General features: G+C 33.0%; 1 protein-coding gene across 3 annotated transcripts in view; it reads left to right on the top strand.

Moving 5' to 3' along the window:
* LOC106464866 (thrombospondin type-1 domain-containing protein 4-like) overlaps positions 1-23,274 on the top strand; it is a 152,302-nt gene that overhangs the window by 105,633 nt on the left and 23,395 nt on the right. For all 3 annotated transcript variants that reach the window (XM_022392658.1, XM_022392657.1, XM_022392659.1), the window contains exons 4-6: positions 6,833-6,932; positions 10,487-10,586; positions 15,512-15,648. In XM_022392658.1, the coding sequence (XP_022248366.1) occupies positions 6,833-6,932; positions 10,487-10,586; positions 15,512-15,648 (337 nt within the window). The remainder of the gene's footprint in view (positions 1-6,832; positions 6,933-10,486; positions 10,587-15,511; positions 15,649-23,274) is intronic.

Genomic DNA, 23,274 nt, shown 5'->3' with positions numbered 1-23,274 from the left:
ACTAACACCCAGCCACATTAATGCCCTCTCTACTAACACATACTCTGTCATTCATTCTTGTTAGGGTTGTTGTGAGTAAATATCTCAAGGACAAACGAAAGCATACTTTGTCCTGAACTAAGCCACTTTATTCCTCGAATACGAAGCATACACAGAAACGGATTCAATAAGAATCTATAGAAAATCGGTGTGTTTTTTTTCCTTTGAATAAATAAATTATTAACTTAAGCCTTTCAAATAACTGAGCAACGTAACCTATTGATAACGTCAACACAATCTTGACAGAGTTAAAGAAAATAAAGATCATGTAATATGCGTGGTTTATTATTATAAATACATTTAGGCGGATTTATAAGATATGGAGAACTTTCCTGTTGTTGTTATTTTGTTTTTGTATTTATCTGGTCTATTTTCATGTGTGGATGGGCGTAACAGGTTGCGCATCGGAAGGTCTAAAGCTCGAACCCATGATATGCCATTGACTGTGTTCCTCTCTTTCAAGTGTGGTCACGTTGTAAAAATTAGCAACGGTTATGCCTGAATCTTGAAATATTTGACCTGGACTTTAGGTTATATGTGCTTAAAGTACCAATCAGATTCGAAATGCCAAATACGTGTAATCAGAAGTACAAAATAGTCGTTTTCGAACATTAAATTGCTAGTACATTACATTTCAGATAACATTTCTCTTTTTTTTTATTCGAATAACCAGTTAGTAGTATGGTTTGTTCATGATAGCCAAGACATTCTTTTGGCTAACGGAAAATGGACGATAAAAACAATTTGGATAATATTCACTCTGAGGCGATTCAATAAAAATATTCTTTTAGGTTATTATTATTATTATCCTTTTAATGTTCTGATTGTTTCTTCAAGTGTTATCGGAAACCGATGGTGTCTGTAAGGTTCTAACGTTACTTGGCTACCCTCTATATATCAAGTATTATCGGAAACCGTTGGTGTCTGTAAGGTTCTAACGTTACTTGGCTAACATTTATATATCAAGTGTTATCGGAAACCGGTGGTGTCTGTAAGGTTCTAACGTTACTTGGCTACCTTTTATATATCAAGTATTATAGGAAACCGGTGGTGTCTGTAAGGTTCTAACGTTACTTGGCTCACCTCTATATATCAAGTATTATCGGAAACCGGTGACATTTGTAAGGTTCTAAATTTCAGGTGCTTTGTGAAGTTAAGTTTCCTCAGAATTCAATGGTCGGGAAGTCAGAGAAAATTCAGTTACACAGAAAATAAAACGAGGAAAACAAAAACTACCAAGCTAGTGGTATGCAAATATTTTTTGTAGTATATAAAACAACGAAATAGTATCCTCCAGTGAGTAACTGGTAAGTTTAAGGCCTTACTAGGTAATAGAGGGTAACTATGATGTTAAGCAAATATGAAATTGTTTGAAATAACAGCTGTGTTTGATTATAACGTTACAGTGCAGATAAAGAATTCTGTTTGTTTGTTTGCACTTAAGCACAATGCTGCATAATGGGCTATCTGTGCTGTGCCCACCATAAAGAAACTGATATTAAACCTTCGGATGTATAATTATGTCAGAATAATGCTTTTAAGGTAACACAATTGAAGTTCAAGAAAGTGAAAATTATTATATGAAAAATAAGTTAATATTACATAATTATGGGAATGTGTGATAAGGAGTAAAACAAAATTGTCAACAAACTTGAGAAAATATATACATGCATAGCTTGTTTGTTTGTTTGTTTTTAATTTCGCGCAAAGCTATGCGAGGGCTATCTGCGCTAGCCGTCCCTAATTTAGCAGTGTAAGACTAGAGGGAAGGCAGCTAGTCATCACCACCCACCGCCTACTCTTTTACCAACGAATAGTGGGATTGACCGTCACATTACAAAGGCCCCACGGCTGAAAGGGCGAGCGTGTTTGGTATGACGGAGACATGCATAGCAATCAAAGTGAATACACACTCATACAATAAAATTGTAACGAACTTCTAAATTTAAAATGAGTAACCGTTAAAAAGAGCTAATTAGACAGATCTGTTTTAGGTAAAGTGAAATAACAGACTATAAATTTTTGGTGATCCCATCAAGAATTAACAATAAAAACCTAATATTCACGGAATAAAATTTAACGAACGTTTGAAAAATGAAATGTAGAAAACTGTACTTGGGAATGCTATCCGTGTTATTAGCCCCATCCCCCACTTATAGAAAGCTACTTCTATTTGTATGTGATCGATCTTGTAATGTGTCAGAGACAACTTAAACCCTATAAATACAGAGATTTAGTTATATCCTGTAAAATCAAGGGTAAGGGCAAGATAAAACATACCTGTAAAGTAAAAACATTATTATCAGAGGCCGTGTTTTTGATCATCAATGCAAAGAAATATCATCTGAGGCTATTTCTTCGCCAGCACTACAATCGAATCTAAAATTCGATGAAGCAGCTTTCAGGTAAACTTGAACGTAGCATTTACTATGTATTCGCCATGCAGCCCACAAAATGTGGCTAAAATTAAACAAGACATTTTTATCTAGTTATGTTTTCCTACTGTTTTCAATCTCAAAAATTCGTTGAATATGATCTGTAGTGTTCCTTGTAATGTTCTATCCTCAAAAGCACTATGATATACTTAACGCTATTACCTGTATTTGTGTGATTTTTAACAATAGGTTATCTGCGATGTTTTGTTATTGTCTTTCTTTTAACCAAACCATCTTTTTGTTTTTAGTGTTAGATATCTCTCATTTATTAACTCTAATTAAACCACTAGGCAGATGGAGAACGGTCTAACTTGGCATATGATATATATGATATGATATATACAGATAGCATCGTTTAACTTCTATTCACACCATTAATAAATCATAGCAATATGTCATAAAATATCAAATATAAACTGAATAACAATTATTTAAGGTTAAATTTAATTCCCCTTCATTGGGATACAACAGATCTTTTTATTTGTGTAATTGTTGAACACGTCCCACTAATATCCATACTTGATACATTAGTATATCAGCTTATTTTCAGAAAGTCATTACATAGTATTTTTCATCACATTTAGTTATTATATACTATACTATGCTCACTGCTGTGCTGAATAGTATAATACAGGTTTCAACATTGTGTATAAAATATTACTTAAGGGTTATTTTTTTCCCCACGTTCACTGATGGACAATTTGAAGAAGGCGGTTTATTTTAACATAAACATACATAACCTTGATTACAAATATGTTATGTAATAAATATACAAGACTATATTCATGAATAGATCCCATTATGTTCAGTTATATCATGAATACTTTTAAGCTTCCATTTTTTCGGATGTCTAACTCTAATTATTTACGTGTGCATTTAGAGAATACTCTTACTAGTGAGTGTTAAATTTCTATAACAAGAAATGGATATTTAAGCTATTCTACTACTTTTAACATTGTACATATTAATATATTTGTCTGTGTGTAAAAGCTTATAAATCTTTGTGTTATAAACATAAACATTATATATGTAATTATTTCTTCTCAAAAAGGGTCATCTGATAAATTGTGTTTTGAACTATATAGTCTCGTTTGCTCATTTTTCTTACGTGTAATGAAACGGGCGAAACGTAATTGTTAGCGTGCTGAGCTATGGACGAAAGGTCCGAGGTTCGTGCCGCGATGATGCTGAATACGATCCGCACTTTCAGCCTGGTGCATTATAACAATGGAGTTAATCACGTTATTCTATTTAGAGCCAGACAAAGCCTTCCTGGTGGTGGGTGTTGCTGACTGGCTGCTTTCCCTCTTGTCGATAGTTCTGAGGTTCTATACCTGAACCCTGAGGTTCTATACCTAGACAGATTGAACATATTTACCTTTACCTAACTGTGGTTTCCAAAACGAATTTATAAATTTTTTGAAACGTCTAACAAATTCCGTAGTTAAGGAAATAAAAACAAACTTAACGCTGCAATAAATCGTATAATTAAAGTTAAAAATGTGAAACTAATGCTATATGAATGCTAAGATGCTAGATACTATAAATAATTGAAAACAAAGTGTAATTAGCATGACTGGTCAACTTTGTTTGGAATCCTTTTAGATTTTACATTTGATACTCTCAAAATGTGTCGATTTTTAAATGGATTATTGCATATAATTATCACAGGTAAACTTCTTCAAACCTATAAGTTACCTTAAGGTACTTGTTAACTAATTATGTACATTTCAAATATTAGATGTGGAGTTTTTAGCAAAATGATGTCATCCAAGATGCATTTGCGAGGATACAATGCAAAATACTGAGCAGACGAATCTAGTCCGAAACACAGTACATGGATATCATTAGCTATCTCTAGTAAATCCAAACTGAATATCTTTAGATGGTATTGCTTTTAATGGTGTTGAAGGTATTACACTGAACAAGATTCTTTTCTACGTTTGGCCTTTTCACATTTTTAAAAGGATCCAGCGTCACTATTGCTACCACAGAGAAGATCCCAAACGAACATTATCTGATGCATTTGATGTGCTCCAATGTGTTATTATAAAGATGATCCATTAAATATGTCTGTGTGTATGTGCTAGCATACACACCTACAGTTGGCTAGCTCGATTATCGTAATTTTTATATGTTCGACAGTGTACGTAAGATATTTCCTCTTAGAATTTTTACACGAGAAAGGAAATAAAAAACACCCTGAAATTGGGCACTTTTCCATATATTTATAAACATTTGGCTTTTAATTTTATGACAGAAGTACTTAATCAGTTGAATGAGCCAATTACTATCATCAGCCCCCAAATGGCACAGCGGTATGTCTGCGGACTTACAACGCTAGAAACCAGGTTTCGATTCCCGTGGTGGGCTGAGCACAGATAGCCCTTGAGTAGCTTTGTGCATAATTAAAAACAAACAATACTATCTTCCTCAAAGCAGCGTATGTAATTAACATCTAATGAGGTAATCACGGATTTAATACCAAAAGAAGGAAGGGGAACATTATATTTGTCCTTTATAATTAATTATACTTTTTTTAACACAACATTGTTTCTCTAATCTAACATAGTGTGTTTCAATCACACTATGTTCGCCACATCCATGTATAATTAATAATAATCATGCTTCGCCAGCTTGCAAAAAGAGTTCCCACCACATCAATTGTTGTTGTAATAAACGGTTTATATATGTGTTCCGACCAGTATTGTGTTTGTTGTGTTCCAGCCGGCCTGATGAGCTCTGGATTGAGCGAAACGCGTCGTCAGCAGTAGATATGACAAATATAGTGTGGTTAAAATACTATTATTATGCACTCTTCAGATTTTTGAAAATCCCTAAGGGACTAGTTTAAAAATGTGATGTTAAATATATAACAGGCCGAACATAATGTCTTATGACAAGTATAATTAATTATAATCATGCTTCGCCAGCTTTTAAAATGCGTTCACACCATAACAGTTGTCCTTTGTACATTTTTTGTTTCCTTAACGGGTACCCTCAACTAGTTATGTCTAAACATATTTGAGGTCGTGAACTGAATTTGATGTGTATGAAATATTCAACCTGAGAGGCGCCTAATCAGCATGTGGGCTAAATGGCCAGGTCAAAGATCCCTAAGGTTCAGTACCTAATTCTCAACTAGTGACCGAGAGGAAAGGCAGGCAGCCAGCAGCAACCGTCACCTCAAGAGCTTTGTACGATTCATTGAACCGAATGACTGAATTGACTTTCATTTTTATTATGAAACCGCGGATGAAAGTGACAAGCACGTTCAGTGGTGCCACGTCTTGAACCCAGGATCTTTTGATTAGTAGCTTGACACGCTAAACATTGTGCCAGTCGCGACCCCAAAATGTGAGTGAAAAGAAACGTGCTGTGCTCTGAAGTTTAGATTTAATTGGTCATCTAATGAATTTATCGTGCGGTTTCTCTTAGCCTGATTTCTGTGGAGTCCACGTGATCTTGTTTTTGTTGTAATTTCATTTAATTCTGGAAAGTATAGGTTAACAATGAATATAAAACATTCGAGACTTTAAAATACAAATAAGTATTAGATAAGCAATTCCAGAGAATTACTCTTGATTGTTTCATGTACAAAGCATATAAAAGAAAGAATCCATATTTGAAATTCACTATATTATATCGAAACCTCGCCGCTACAAAATTAATGTTTCACATTTATGTTGATATCAGTTATCTTTATTTAACGCCCCCCCCCAGTGACACAGCGGTATATCTGCGGACTTACAACGCTAGAATCTGAGGTTCGATACCCATGGTGAGCAGAGCACAAATAGCCCATTGTATAGCTTTGTGCTTAATTACAAACAAACAAACATTTATTTAACAATGGCGAATAACTGAATGGTGGTAGATACCTAAATACATGTTTATTATAGTTCTGTGTAATGATAATCATTCAAACGAATAATGGTTCGGGCTTAACTTGATGGTTATAGTGCCAGAGTATGAATCCATCATTTGTGAGTGTTCTTTCTATAAGAGTAGCATGTTAAATCCGATTAGAGATAGCCCAAGAACTGGCTATTTTCTCCCAACTCCGTCAGCTCAAAATTAGAGACGGCTAACACAGATAACCCTTGTAGTATAACTTTCGCGAATATTCGAAACAAACAAACAAACAAAAATAATACATTTTCTAAAGAAAAATTTATCTTTTTCTAGCAATGTATTATTTGTAATAAAGGAGTAATTTGGTCGCAGATATTTATATTACTTATAGTTCCACTAGAATATGTTTCCTCAACTTGTTTATGACTCTTAAACGTTTGATTATGTTGAATGTTTTTAACGTATCTATATTTAAAGACATTGTTTTCGCTTGTTTTTTACAGGTTTATTTCACATCGTCGAATCAGGACACGGCGGAATCATAAACGTGGAAAAGGAAAATGTCTTGGTGTTTACAAACGTTTCCAATTGTGCAACTTAAAGGTAATATCAATTCCAAATTTATCACGAAAGTGTATTGATTATGAAGGAAATTTAAATAATACAAACTATATAGTTAAAATACATTAAAACAATTGCTTATCTCAGATGTACTTTAATTGTAAAATATGGTTTTTATCACGATATAAATTATATAGTATAATTTTTTCAAGAAAATTCGATAAGATATTACGTTATTTCCAAGTTATTTACATGACATTGATATTGTTATCTTAAGATATTACGTTATTTCCAAGTTATTTACATGGCATTGATATTGTTATCTAATAATAGTAAAATATTTGAATTTTCTATTAATAAGATTTAAGCACAAATAGCTGTATGTGTGTGCGCTTATAACTGGAAACCGCTGCACCGACTGTCACCAAACCTGGTATGTACCTTTAAGTTCTTCAGGAAAGACATAGGGAGGTAGTCGTTTCGATCTGATCCCCCTACATCTTCCTGCGCTGTAGACTATAAAAAAAGTTGTATCTCAGTGTGTTAAAGAAGTACAAAACTTCTTTGTTGTTAATATTGACGCGGTGCTTGGTATCTGTAACGTTAATATACTGACGTCTTATTGGTTAAAAGGAAAGACTAGTTAAATAGGTCGATTACTGAAAAATAAAGTATTCTCTTTGTTGATAGCGTTGATACTATGTAGCTTCAATGTTATGTTTTTTTGGCTATGAGCTATGTGCCAGACTCGTGGAGAAGAAAGAAAGGCATTTCGAGAAAAATCTCTCGACTTCGATTCCTTTCATTGTGTACTGAGTACTTTCAAATCCAAATATCTGTGAACCAATGAAGAGCTTTCTTAGTACTATTCTTAGTTCTGGATAGTTGCCAATCTGTAATTGGACGACGAACTGAAATGCGTCGATAAGTATATGCTACAATAAGATATGTAACAAGGAAGTTACGTATTCACCTTTTCTTTACGTTACAGAAGTTAAGTTTACGTTCTTTGTGTAAGAGCAAGTGTTCGTCATATTCGTCACTGATGTTTTCTTCATATTAAAATACGTTGTCAATAAAATACCCTGCTCTTCACAAACAATTTGAACAGACAGTAATGCACAGGAGAGTCAAAAGCATTTGCTTTTTACTTTTCTGTTCTATTTTACTTATAAACAAAAAGGTCACAGTGCTGTTACGTTAATGGTAACGAAGTTGCAATGTTGATAAAAAGTAGAAGGTTTAAAAAGGTGAAAACCTAAAATCGTACATTATGATTTACACGTTCGTAAAAAAATGAAAGTTTTCAAACTGAATGACAAATTACATCCAATAAACATCCACACCCTCAGGGGTATAGACGTCTGGCGCCATGACATTCATGTTTTGGTTAACAACCATGACATATACACCCGTCTTACGTCAAGGAATAGACAGGATCATCTCTCTTTTCCCAACTAATTCACTAGAGAATAACCTAAGTCTGTTTAAAATCTGAAATGCATAACGTTTCACACGTACACGCACGTGTTAAAAAAGCGCCGGTGTTGTATACCAGCAATTTTATAACAAATAAAAAAGTATTTTACGCACATACATATATCTACATACGATGTGCTCTTATGCAGTAACATCTGCCATCACCCCCTTGTTTTACTTTTTAACATTCCATGTACTTGAAATAACTCGTTGTGCATGTTAATAAAACCTGTGACACCTTCTCGAACTAACTGAATACTCACTATTTTCAAGGTTTCTCTAATAAAACTGGTGTAGAACTGCTATTTATCATTTTTTCTTTCGACATTTAATATAAGTATTGAGAATAATGTATACATTTTATGTATTTTGGCGCTCAAAAAGATTTCCTCAACTCCGAACAATATTAAACTATTGGATGACATACTATATGAATTTAGCTTTGGTAGGTATTTAAATACCTCGCTTTTATTTAGTACAGTAGTTATTTTGTTTCATATATATATAATTTTTTCATATATGCCGCCTTGTTAAATATTATAAATATATTGTTTTTATATGAAGTCGCTCAGTCGTAGAAGATAAATTAATTTGACTATTTCTTTAATCCCCAAATCTTAAACAACCTTGTAGATACAGTATATGAAATCACTTTCTAGAACAGCAAAGCTTTGTTTAAAACTTGATTGTTTAATGATAGAAGTTCCTACATAGTCAGTAGGCGTAGAAGATTTAGGTCGATCGACTGAATCAGTGAAATATTTGTGTCATACTTAAATATTTTATTAAACTGTTTTCTCTCGACTGAGAAAGTATCTTGTGGCATTAAGGTAACAATTAAGGTTTTTGTGGGGAAAATACTTGCATTGGCGAGTTTCACTATTTGGTTATTTCGGGCTCATACTTGCATTGGCGTGTTTCACTATTTGGTTATTTCGGGCTCATCAGAAGCAGTACAGTAAATATTTTATAAAATATTCATTGTCAGATTAAAAAATGTCTGGGTTCATTGAATAAGTGTGAAGATTTTGTTTTTTTTTTCACTAACTAGTTTCTTATTTACTTCTTGTATCATATCGAATACTTTTATTTACATTTTGTGTTACATAGAACACTTTTACATATTTCTTATGTCACTTCGAACACTTTTATCTACTTTTTCTGTATAATATAATATCAAACGTTTAGGGGAAGGTTCACTTGACATTAATAATAATGTGTTTAAATGCCGTTTAGGTATGTTTATTCTGCCATTATTTGGGCGTTCTTTGAGTGCTCTTCAAAAACGTAACTCGTACTGTTTTCATTTATATAAGCGATTTTTGTAATGCAGTTTTTGAGTCAATGCTTGTATTTCATTCACCTCGACATTTCGTTCATTGAATTTAAATAGACCATTCATTCAAACTAAGCTGTTAGTGGAATGCTAGTTGTTCAATCCAAAATAAAAACAAAATGTGATATGCTTTAAATTTAAACCAACGCTGATTATGAACTTCATTTCTACAGCTCTGAAGACATTTGTAGAGGAGTATTTTTTCCAAAATTAAAGGTATTTTCATACGCTTAATGTTTCAGTAACTAATGAAAAACAAAACATAGAGATATTTCGTAAGCCTACGAGACATGGATGCACTACCAAAAAAGTAATGGTATCGTCTGTTGTCCTTTAATCTGTTTAAATGTTTGTTGATATTTTTACAGGAACTAAATGAACACTTTAGTAATTTATGTATTAAAGAAAGAAGATTATAATAATCCTTCTTGGATAATCTTAATTTGGTTTTGGTTACACAAAGTTAATAACCCATTTCTTTATTTTAAAATGCTGTTACCGAGTTAATTTCCTTATTTACTTGTTTATATTTTTCGAAATGATGTTATTACGAGTGTACAAAAGACGAAAAACACCGAACAATTATAAATTTCCTGAAATAACTTTTACTTGGAGTAAATTAAACGACTTAAAGAAATTTGTCCTATCTCTGCAAAAAAGAAAAGAAAATGTATTCTGGCAGCTCAGCTGAATAAAGATAAATCTGTTGTAGATTATAAATTATCTGCTAGTAACTTTCCGGGTTTTCTTAAGAAAAAGGTTTACACATTTCTCTCTCTAGCCGTGCAAACTTTCACTTGACCACAGGAAGGAGCAGTGTGCCACGTTTGATGGACAAAACTTCAGAGGAAGGTATTATCGTTGGGTGCCATACATAAAAGGTAAGAATTTTGATTCGGTAATTCGTTTTCTTTTTCTTCATGTGTTTAACTGCTCCACCAAAAATAAGAAATGAAATAAAATATTAGAAAAAAGGAAAATTAACGACAAAATGTTATATTTCGAATTCACCAATAACATGCACTCTTTAGCTGTAATTCGTCGATAAAAATTCTAATAATAAAAATTTGTAGAATTAAATCTATGATTCATAAATCACATCATTGAATGTTATAATCTAAAGAATATTTCTTACTTTAACTGCGTTTATAAGTATGGATTGTTTTATCTTTTTTGTGTGTAATGCTTAGTTGTTTTCTTTGCCCTATAACTTTTTCTCAAGTGTATAAAAGCCATTCAAGTGTTTATAGAAGATTTTCTGTCGTAAATGGAAGTGTGATTAACAGTGACTATTGGGACAAAAACATCTGTATATATTTTACACTTACGTATTCAAACAATACAGAAGGGTGGTAAGAAGTCATGAGATAGTAAGAAACTGTCTTTGAGAACATGCTATAAAGATGTTAGTAAACATAAATAATAATAATGATAAAACATATTGTCATCTTACTTGACCACACGTAAAGCCCTAGGTGGAATAATAATGTGCTATCTTGGGGGTTGTACGTGATGTAACTTAAAGCTGGGTGTTCCAGTATCTCGTAGCGTTGTTTAGTTATACTATAATAAGGCTTCATATATTTATACATCAACATTTTATATATTTCTGTATAGTAAAATGGTGGAATCGCCAACCTAAAAATGATAATATATGGGGTATATAAAGGTTTAATTTTCTAAATAATCAATAAAATTGAATAATTTGATTATCACAATTAGCTCCCGTTATTACGTCATATCAAAGGACGAATATTCATGGCAGAATTTTCAAAGTCCATAAAATTACTGATTATACACACGAGCTACTTATAAGCAAATCATGACAAGGTACATTTACTTCAGTGCTAGGTTTTAAAACGTTGCCACACAATAAAATATAGCCAAACTAACATGTGCAGTAACATTTACTCTAATAAAATAAGCCACATAAAAACCCTTATAGAAAAATAAGAGGCTGCAAGTAAAAAATTAGGTTGGCTCACAAAGGGTTTAGAGGATAAAATTTAATTAATGCTATAATAGGCGACTTGAGGATTATTGAAGATCAAGATAGTTGGCCAAACGGGAAATTAGGAAATCAAGAAACTATATGGTAAAAGGTTGCCTAAAAATATAAAAATTAATAGTAATGATTTCTTTAAATATATTAAAAGCAAACAAAATGTTAGAATGGGAGTAGGGCTTTTGAAGGATGACAAAGGAGGGCTCATAGCTAATTAATATAAAATGGTTGGGTTATTAGATTCTATTTTTTTTCAATTTCTGACAAGTGAAGATTTAAGCACATTCCTGAACAGTTGCTAGATGGAAACAAGATGATCACATTAATTTCGAGCTTGTTAAAAAAAGGGAAGTTTAAAGAATGATAAAGCCCTTGGGCCAGATAATGCTTTCTCAAGAGTTTTAAAGGAGGTTAAAGATTTGATATGTGAGCCATTTGCTACTATTTTTGAATAATCCTTGAATAGTGGGCAGGTGCCAGAATATTGGAAGCTGGCTAATGTTACTCCTCTTTTTAAGGGAGGTAATTATAGGCCTATTAGTTTTACATCAGTGGCGGAAAAGTTTTTTGAAAGACTGAAAAGAGATTTTTGGAAATTAATTTAATGAAGTTTAAAATTTTATTGGATAGTCAGCATGGTTTTACTTGGGAAAAATCTTACCTAAATAATCCTTTGGCATTCTTTTAAGAGGTTGCTACTTATGTTGAGGAAGGTAAAGGGGTGATTTTGGTTTATTTGGAATTTCAGAAAGCATTTGACAGTGTGTCACATGAAAGGCTTGATAAAAAAAATATCTTTGTAGGTGTGGAGGATAGGTTGGCTGTTTGGATAGAGAACTGGTTAGATGGAAGAAAGCAAGGAATTGTTATAAATGTGGTACTTCAAGTTTCAGTGTTGCAACCTAATGTTTTTTATCATTATTTAAATCAGTAACATAGATGCAGGAATGGTCTATAAATTGCTTAAATTTGCTGATGATATTAAGGTTTTGTGTGTTGCTTGCCATGAGGAGGATGTTGCCGCTTTACAAAATATTTAGATTATTTGGTGAGTTGGTGAATAAATGGCAGATCATTTTAATTATAATAAATGCAAGGTAATGCGTATAAGATATCATAATTTGAATTATAACTATCATATTTAAACGGGAATAACCTTAACAACACAACGAAAAAAGTTATTTTGGTGTTTAATCAGTCTCTTAAGCTATCCAAGCAATATGTTGTTGCTAGTGGGAGGGCAAGTACCATTTTAGGTTTTATCTACAGAAATATTCCATACAAACTTAAAAAGATTAGAATTTCGTCGTATTTGTCATTGGTTAGATCACATTTAAATTTTTATATTCAGTCCTTACCTTAGAAAGGACACTGAGTTGTTGGAAAGGGTTCAGAAGATGGCTACCTGGGATAGAAAGGCTGTCGTACGAAGACAGGTTAAAAACTGGATTTCTCTTGAACACAAAAAGAAGGATTAGAGAGAATTTGACTAAAATGTTTAATATTGTTAAAATAATTGATAGTGTTGCATAATCTTTTTTCGTTATTAATGGTGAGAATGGTAGCACTAGGAGATACATATATATTTTGCAAGGAAGGATTCTTATTCAGATAAAACAGTTTTATTTTTTCTAATAGGCTGTTTGGCTTTTGAAATGCATTGTCTTCAGATGTGGTGGATGCAATTAATTTAAGGGACTTCAAGGGAAGACTTGATAAATATTTAAATAATAAGGGTTGTCTTTGAATGTTTTATCTTCATTTTGAAAGTTTAATTTAGTGGATGGGATGGCCTAGATGGACCAATAGGTCCCCTGTTGTCCTTCAGTTCTTTATATGTATGCATATAAAAACGAGTTTGTTTGTTTGTTGCTAACCGCAAAGCTATTGAATAGGCTGTCAGTACTGTGCCAATCAGAGATATCTGACCCCGATATTTAGAGTTATAAGCCCTCACACTTACCGTTGTGCCGTTGTGAGGGAAAGTGGGCAGTACTTTAGAAAAAAAAAGTCTTATTTACTGCAGTTTGGATAGATATTATACAATGTTGCTTTCTATTATTCTGGCTCATTTAATAACAAACGCAATAACCGTAACAACCAGCAACGTTTTCTTTTTGTATTGAAAAATATTATATTAGCTCATGTTACAACCAGACTACTGTAAAATAATAATAAATCCGTTAAACTACGGAAAAAAGCACAGGTAGGACATTTATAGGAAAGTTTCTGGATTTTGAAAGAAAATATTTTAAAGAATATGTTTAATAAAGAGAATACTTGCGGAATATCCTTAAAATTACGAAAGCTATTCCGTTATTTTCCGTTAAAATACCGTGTTTTATAAAAAGTCCCGAAAGTTTTACGTTGTTTTTTATTCTCTATAGTTTCAAATGAGCCATTTTTTGTTAACTTACATTAATGGCCAACAGTATTACAGTTCTTTCCATGGGCCACTATTATGCTAGCTAGCGTAACGCCAAAGAGGATTATAGTAACTTGCCATGGTCCACTGTTATGTTAGCTAACATGGCGCCAAAGATGTGATGATATAAGCAAAGCCTAGACCACTACTATATATTATCCCAGATGGCTTGATGAGCACTGGTATTAATCGAAAAGTCTCGTCGGTACTGGATATGGTAGATATAGTGTGGTTGAGATATTATCAAATATCTTATAATATTTGATAATATCTCTTAGCTTTCACTTGCAAGTTCTCAGAAATATTATAATAGCTTTCCATGGACTGCTACTACTTTGTTACCTAACATAACAAGAAACTGAAATCATAAGATTATTTATGGCCACTGGTATCTGGGAGGGCGAGGGAAAAAGTATTTGTTTAATTTAAAATGCTGATGTTTTGTATTATATGGCTACAGTTCAGTAGTTATGGCTTTAAACAGATGAGGTTTGACATACCAACGTTTTATGCAAACAGGTACATCAGTATCCTTTAGAATACCAAGTTTTTATGCAACCAGGTACATCAGTATCCTTCAGAATGCCGACGTTTTATGCAACCAGGTACATCAGGATCCTTCAGAATACCAACGTTTTATGCAATCAGGTACATCAGTATCCTTCAGAAGACCCAACGTTTATGCAACCATGTAGATCAGTTTATGCTGGATAAAAAGCTGTTTCTACAAGAAAGAAGCAACAGAATATATTCTCACTTGAATGGATTTGTGGATTTCCCCCAATATAGCTTGTTACCCAGGGTTCTGAAGGATACTGATGTACCTGATTGCATAAAACGTTGGTATTCTGAAGCATACTGATGTACCTGTTTGCATAAAACGTTGGTATTTTGAAGGATACTGATGTACCTGGTTGCATAAAACGTTGGTATTCTGAAGGATACTGATTTACCTGGGTGACTTCTATCTCACTGTGTTATTTTTTAATAAATCCTGTGGTCTGTGCAAGTAACTATGTCGTTTTTTTTATTAAGTGACTGTGCATATATATTAAGTCAACACTTGATTATTGCTATATCAATAAGTATTAACTACCAAAACATCGTCTACTATTATATAATTATAGAGCAGTTAAACACATTTAACCAAATACATAAACATCGATGCATAATTATTGATTATGATGTATTATTTAGTTGAATATTTTGAGATGCAAATATTTTTATGTATAGTCATTCTTCTTGTGAAATCTCACTAGCTAGATATATTTTTCTGTTGATGAGTGTTGGGTGTCGTTGTTTAAGTAACATGCTTCTTTGCCCTGTCCATCTTCTTATCAAATGAAAGGTCTTTATGATATTTTATTAACTTACAGAAATAGAAAAATGTGAACTCCATTGTAGACCAGTTGGTTATCAATTTTACGCTCGTCTAGCCAAGATTGTTGAGGATGGAACATCATGTTCGGCTGAAACATCGATGGACAAAGTGTGCATCGCTGGACATTGTAAGGTGAGTGTGGATTATTACATGTCATTAAAAGAATGGACTCGGAAAAAGATTTTATGAGATCAAAACCTGGATTCGAACGTTGGCACGCTAACATATGTGTTTTAGAAACTGTTCCAGGATTAGTTTGGAAATGTTGCCCAGCTGAATAGAAATATTTAACGAATTTTGGAGGAAAAGTATATTTTGATCCATAAAATAAATAGAAAACCCTAAATAAAGCATATATATATATATACGTGCGTGTGTGAAATTAAAAGGACCATGTATTATAAAAGACGCTTTTAATACTTTGAGAGAAAAATGGAAAAGTGATCAATGTAGGAAACATTAATTAGTGTACACTGGTGGAGATATAAATGCTTAGTCTTTTGTTTCTTTAACTAAACTGTTACTGCTTATATAAACAATATGATACCTTTAACTCTGCTTATATTCAAATATATAGATGTGCACCAACTGTTGTTTAATACAAGTCAGAGGATCTTAAAGCAGTCTATAAATACGAGTCAGAGTATCTTAAAGCAGTCTATAAATACAAGTCAGAGTAACTTAAAGCAGTCTATAAATACAAGTCAGAGTATCTTAAAGCAGTCTATGAATACAAGTCAGAGTATCTTAAAGCAGTCTATAAATACGAGTCAGAGTAACTTAAAGCAGTCTTTAAATACAAGTCAGAGTATCTTAAAGCAGTCTATGAATACAAGTCAGAGTATCTTAAAGCAGTCTATAAATACAAGTCAGAGTATCTTAAAGCAGTCTTTAAATACAAGTCAGAGTATCTTAAAGCAGTCTATAAATACAAGTCAGAGTATCTGTAAAACGGAAAATTGAGCAACTTGTTATGTCGAACCATTTGATATTTGTTTCCATGAGAGAAATTATAACATAATGAGGCTGTTTATACAAATGAACGTATCTGTAAAGTATATTCGTTTCTAAAACCTTGAGGTATTTACTGCCAAACCTCTGGTTTTTCAAACTTCAGTAATAGGTAATAAAGTAAGGTAACTTTAAAATTTATAAATTAGGAACGTTTAGGAAATATATTTCTATTCTTGAAGACATTTAATATAAGTTATTAAATTAACTTTCGAAACAAACTGGTCGAAGCTTCATGGAATATTGACATAATCAACGAGTAAACGAAGAAGCAATAAGTTTTCCTACAATCAAATCCGATTAGAATTAAATAAAGAATTGTATTTCATTTTAAGATAATTCTAATTGAAGATGAATGGTTATCACCAAAAAAGTATGGTCGTCCCAAGGAGAATTATTGTTTGTGAAAGTGGTTAACTGCAATTCAAAGAAATATAGCCTATAAGACTTATTGAATGTATTTTTAAAGCTTAACTATAAAACATTTCTGACATTGTGTAAGGTAGTGTGTTTACATTCTTTAAAAAATTTATGTCGTCTTTGAAGACTTAAGAACATTCATTCTTATTCAATGTTTACCTCCATGAAGGTGTAGTAAAATCGTTTTACTTAGAAAATCACAATAAACTATTAAGTAAAACTTATCGAACGTGTAAGTGTGATAGATGGCATTTCCCTCACAAACTGGTAGCCATCCCTAGTAGACAATGCAACCCATCTGATGGACGGTCCTCTTGTCACTTCCCTGACATTAATCATATGAAACCTTCCTGTTTATAGGTTGATTTATCATTATCGCAGCCACTTACACAATTACCAGTAGTTCAGAAGTTTCTAAGGATGACTCATTCGATGGCCTACAAACACTAAGATATGGGTCTCATGGTCTCTACCCCCTATCTTTTAGTGAATAACATGTTTACTGACCCACCAAAGAAGGGTGCCTTTATAGCTCACCATGAGCGACGATTTTATGCTTCATTTTATATAATAACCAAGGTATCCGTGGGTTTAATTCTTACAAGTTTGTCACGTTTATGACTTAAGAGTTATGACACTGTAACCCTGTGCTTTTTTCATATACATATAAATTATTTTTAGACAGAATATATCCACATATCTTTTAAAATGATAGTACAAATTAATACTTTTTTCTGTGAGGTTTTATAAAGCACGGATTGGTTTCTGGTTTGTAACGCTGACCTGATCCTCATTTTTGGTTTTCAAGATTTGAGCTCCAAAATCAAAACTTACAAGATCGGTCGTAGTATACAAAATGATAGGCTATAATACAATTCATAAGCATGCCTTTTTTATAGAGTGACAAATATTTCGTTAGGAATGTTTTAGTTTTTGTTGTACATTCGATATTGTAATTTGGAGTGTATATGCAAATAATGCGTATTGAAATTATGAATAATCAATGTGAACCAGGGCACGTTAGCACAGAGACAAGACTGTTTATAACCAAACTTAAGATGTAACAATCTGTTTGGTAATTGACTGCATTGGTTCCAGAACCTTTGTTCTTTTAATTATGGACCGGTTGTTACCCAGTAGTTAGCGTGCCCAGAATATGAATCTTATGGTTCACTGCTCACATTTCACTACCGCAAACACATGTTCTGAGCTTTGAGTTGTAGGTGCGATATAGGAGTGGTGATAACAGCCCACTATTCGGTCATACAAGAGTAGCCCAAGTGTTGACGGTGGTTGCTGTTAACTACTGTCTTTCCTCCAATCTATTAGTTTAAAACTAGATACGGTTATGCGCAATTGGCCTTCGTGTAGCTTTGCGTAAAATATCTAGAATAAATAAATAAACATTTAATTACTGCACAACAGCTTGTCCACATAGGATGTCGGAAGGACCACAAATACAGCCAAAAATGAACTTTAATACCAAATGTTTCGACGAGAATAATGTTTTTAGCAAGGTTTACGGAATACGCAGCTGCGAAAAGCTGAATAAGATTGATAATAATTTTTTAATTAATAGAATAGTAATTTAAGTACTACAGCTGTACTATTATAGAATTATCGTGTGACCAACAACCACATCTTACGTACTATTAAACACAATTATATGTAAGTCTTCCATGTTTAGCATCGTTCTGTAACTAAAGCCCACATTACTTAACTTATAATGGCTTTAGCTTATTAAGCCTAACGGAAACCAGCTCTCCCATGTCAAAAGTACCGTAAAATCATGATCATGCTGTTTTTTCGAATTGTTAAGAGAAAACCGAGAAAGTCGTAAAGCATAGAGTTTTTATGCGACTAAACGATCTTATCCTAGGAGCAGAGAGTCGTTAAGCGCAACACGTCTATATGATTTACCAAGTGGAAGCACTGAATCACTGCCAGAGACCTCCTACTGGTAGTTCTAACCAAAGTCGGTACCCTTGTTCATCAAGTGACTCATTCACGCTCTAGGGAGACAGGGAGAGAGCCTTATCTGGTGGTTGGCAACCTACCCATCACAACGCTCAGGGGGCTGTCTGGTTTTATTTCATAAGTGCCGCTTACTGGCACAGCATTGACAACATCAGATGCTTAAAGGTTTGCCTCAACCAGTGTCAATTAGTCAATCTAGATGTTACTAAAAAGACATCTCTTGATTAACTCTTGCACTTTAAATTATTAATAAAACATGCAAAACAAAAATGTGTATTCCTGATCATCCAATCTATTAATGCTACATTCATTGATGTTTTCAATGACTCCGGGTGTTACAAAGCCTTTCTGTGGGCAGAATGTTCTTCAAATGAATCATGACCATGTGTGTGGGTTTATAGTTGCCCTGGAAACCTAGTAGCTGTTAAACTTATTACGTCAGGTTATATAATATGTCGACAACTTAAATAAAACAAGTACTATAATATATCGAAAGGTTCCTTCAAGATGCTTCCTAGACACATATATCAAATTCGAAACTGGGTCTTTGAGGTCATAAACAGATGCCCCAGCCCACACTCTCGCTCTCTTAACTGCTTTAGGTACATAAGAAAAGTCTGATAGTTAAATGCAAAGTCTACTGCAATAACTGAAAACATAGTTTCCAGCTATATATATGTCGGACTTCATCAGTGACATTTTAATAAAAGCAACAAATGATAACAAATACATCATAATCTTTTTCACAATTTCACCTGGTTTAGCGACCGGTTCTTTGAAAATTTTCTTGATGGAAACGTTTCTTTCCAATCACGAGCGAATTTAATTATAAGAGTTAGAAGCAATTCAATTAGAAGTTATGGATTTTTTAAGCCCTAAGGAAACCAAGTGTCACGAATGAGGTCATACTGAAGAAATATTACATTGCTGTATAATATTAATATCCTATGTAATATTAATATCCTGTATAATATTAATATCCTATTTCCATAATTACTATATTCAAAACACACACTCACGCGCACACACTTATTTCTGGGAGATAATGTATGTTTTCTTTTTTCACGTAAGCTACAATTTACTATCTATTTTTAAAAATGAAGCGAAGCCGTATATACAGAAAGAAACAAGGGTGTTTGAAATGTGTATGCCATGGTAAGTAAAGTTCCATTTATATTTTGTGTTCTGTTTTGGTGTGTTAGAACAAGGTGCTGCCTTGGTTGTTTTAAGCTAATAATATTAAGAAGTATTGCAACTGTTACAGCAGGTGTTGCTCTAAACAAGAAATATTTATTATAAATAATTTATACATATAACATGTAAAACGCTTTTTTTACTTCAATGGTTGTGATTTCGCTTTATTCCCTGTTTAATATTTATAGTTAGTTTCAATATGCTAATAATTATCACTTCTATCTTCCCGACCGAAAAGGTTCTGAGAGATATAACGATGACGTTGTACATCCGTTCGTTTGTAAACAGCTATTTTACGCGGAATAACTAGAGTTCTAAACAGCAGATTCACAGGTTATTTTCTTGAAACTGGGGAAAATCCAATTGATTTTATAGTTAAGAGTTCAGACCATTATTATTTGGTACATTTTAGGGTGAAACTTTTTTTATAAGAGATTGCTAACCTGAGCGGTTAAAAAGTGCTTTACTCACAAAAGTTAGTGGGCTAATTTCTTAATTCAGTTGTTAAGAAAACTTGTTGCATCTAAGTACGTTTCACTTTCGTATCCCTGGAGTGGTTAGTGGTGACCACTTTTGGTACTCAATTATATATTTGCTTTTGTTCAGTTATAGACGAATTGCTAAAACAGAACATGTTCTACAGTCATATCAAAGTTACCATCTATTGTATATATTCAATTTTTAAAACAACTTGACCCAACTGATGATTTTTGCATTGCAAAAACATGTTCTTATGCACAAATGTTAATACGTATTATTTTCTAAGCACAGCTTAACTAATATGTTTTACTTTCTTTGTTTTTAATATCATCACCGTGTAGAATATTTTATGAATGGTCGAGATTCTGGAATGTTTGATATCAGAATTATTTACTCATACATACTTAATCTCTTACTACAGTCAGTTGCGAAACTGTCTAAGTAGATCACAGATATGAAATATCTGTAGCCCAAGTCTCAAGTGCTGGATGTTGTTAGTTAACAGACGTAATGTTATCGAATTTGATGAACACCTATATTTTCACTGATTTGGTGTGGTTGGTACTTACGCTCGTATTTCAGATGAAGCAGTACTGATAAATGTGTTCTGCTTGCAGTATTCGTTAATTTAGGCATTCAGAGGTGACTTCTTAGAGGATTGAACAAGTGTGTATTTTTGCCCTGAAGTTTTAAATTAAAGTTCAAGTGGTTTTGAGTCAACCTGAAAATTATCGCTGCGGACTTTATCGATTTTTTAAACACGTTTTAAGCTATTTATGCATCTAATTGCTTGCAGGTCCATGACTTTGTTGGTTATATGGTATCTAATGACATACAACCCCCAAACAATGAAATAAAGAGTATGATAAATATTGCAGATAATCCAAATAATTACTGCTGAACTATCCTGTTTATTTTACATGGAAAATAAAATAATGTTATTAACATTAAATGTTATAGCAGGCAAAAATATGGACCTGACTGGTGCTGAAGGTTTTAAAAACAAGTCCATAATTTGAGGGTTAACAACTGCCCACGTTCTTGTTTTGATCTTGTGCGTGTGTGTGTGTGTGTGTGGCAACGTAAACGTATATCTCACAAACTTATATTGTGCACGAATTGATAGAGTTAAAAGCTCAAAATTCTAATCAGTTGATACTGGTTCGGCTTCAAACGTTGTGGTTAATTTATTAAACGCGCTTTAGATTTTTTGAACACATCAAATGTTCTTTAAATGTATCTATGTATACACTTCTGTCTTTATAATTTTATCGCACGAGCTGTTTATGAATAATTTAAATCAGAACTAGAGGATAGCTATCACCCTCAAAGGCTTGCCTTTTTATCAAGGTCACTTTTCGTATTTAAGCAAGTAATTTAAAGATAACATGATAAACTATATAAGGTAAGGTAATTTTTTTACTTCATCATACAAAATTATCACCCAATCAAGTATTGGGTTGTCCAATTTTGAAAACTAGATACGCGAAGTGGTTAGCTACGTGTTTGAATGTATTTTCCAATTTTAATCAAACATAAGTTTCATATAGATCTGAAATAAAAAAATAAGGAAAGTGAATATTAACTTAGGTATCCGCATGAACAAAGAAGTGGCGAAACAATATCCTGTTGTACAAGACAAAACTAAACTAAAGTTCAGAATTTCAATGTGAAATCAGAAAATAATGTAACACACCAACACTTTTATAGTAGTTGTGAATCAGAAAAGAAAACTAATAAATTATATCTTGTTTTATGGTATATCTTCAACTGAAAAATTGAATTTATATATGTTGCTCTGATACTTACACAGACAAGAGTGTTTTAGTTTACAGTAGGTCAAAATAGCTCTTGACACTTTGCCTTATTTTTCGCATGCGTTACATAAAGAACGAGAGGCGTGAAAGCACTCTCGAAGTGGTTTATTTTTTTATTTTTTTGGCAGGCAATGCCAAATCAAACACACCAAACGGGAAATAGCAAGTACTTTAAATACCTAACTTATAAAGTGTGTGCACTAATGTAACAAGTGCCTAATCCAGAAACTCAAACACAACACAAAATGTTAATCTTATTTAGTACTTCACTTTCTGATAGACGAAGAAGATAATTAAATTATCTGATTTCTATTAATAAAAATTTATATGTTGAGTTTATTTCCTTTATCTTGTGATATTGCTGATTTTTTATGAATATGTTTTTTTCTTTCTTTGTTTTAAGCGTTCGTATAGTTCAGAAAATTTTGGAAACGGGTCTCTTGCTCACACATTTAGTTTGGAAGAAAAAGTATAACAATTTGTACTTTTAGAAAACTTATTTTCCATATTGTTAAATGGACACGCTATATACAAAATCGTTCTAGTTTGTTTGGAATTAAGCACAAAGCTACACAATGGGCTATCTGTGCTCTGCCCACCACGGGTATCGAAACCCGGTTTCTAGCGTTGTAAGTCCGCAGACATACCGCTGTGTCACTAGGGGGCTAAATAGTTCTAGACTACAATTAATGCCACTACGGGTATCGAAACCCGGTTTCTAGCGTTGTAAGTCCGCAGACATACCGCTGTGCCACTGGGGGGTTTGCAAGTCTGAGGGTCGCGGGTTCGAATCCCCGTCACACCAAACATGCTCGCCCTTTCAGCCGTGGGGGCGTTATAATGTGACGGTCAATCCCAC

This window comes from Limulus polyphemus, unplaced genomic scaffold (assembly GCF_000517525.1).
Source record: "Limulus polyphemus unplaced genomic scaffold, Limulus_polyphemus-2.1.2 Scaffold1765, whole genome shotgun sequence".
NCBI lineage: Eukaryota > Metazoa > Arthropoda > Merostomata > Xiphosura > Limulidae > Limulus > Limulus polyphemus.
Note: the sequence above shows the minus strand (reverse complement) of the source record. Positions and strands in the feature narration are given on the sequence as shown.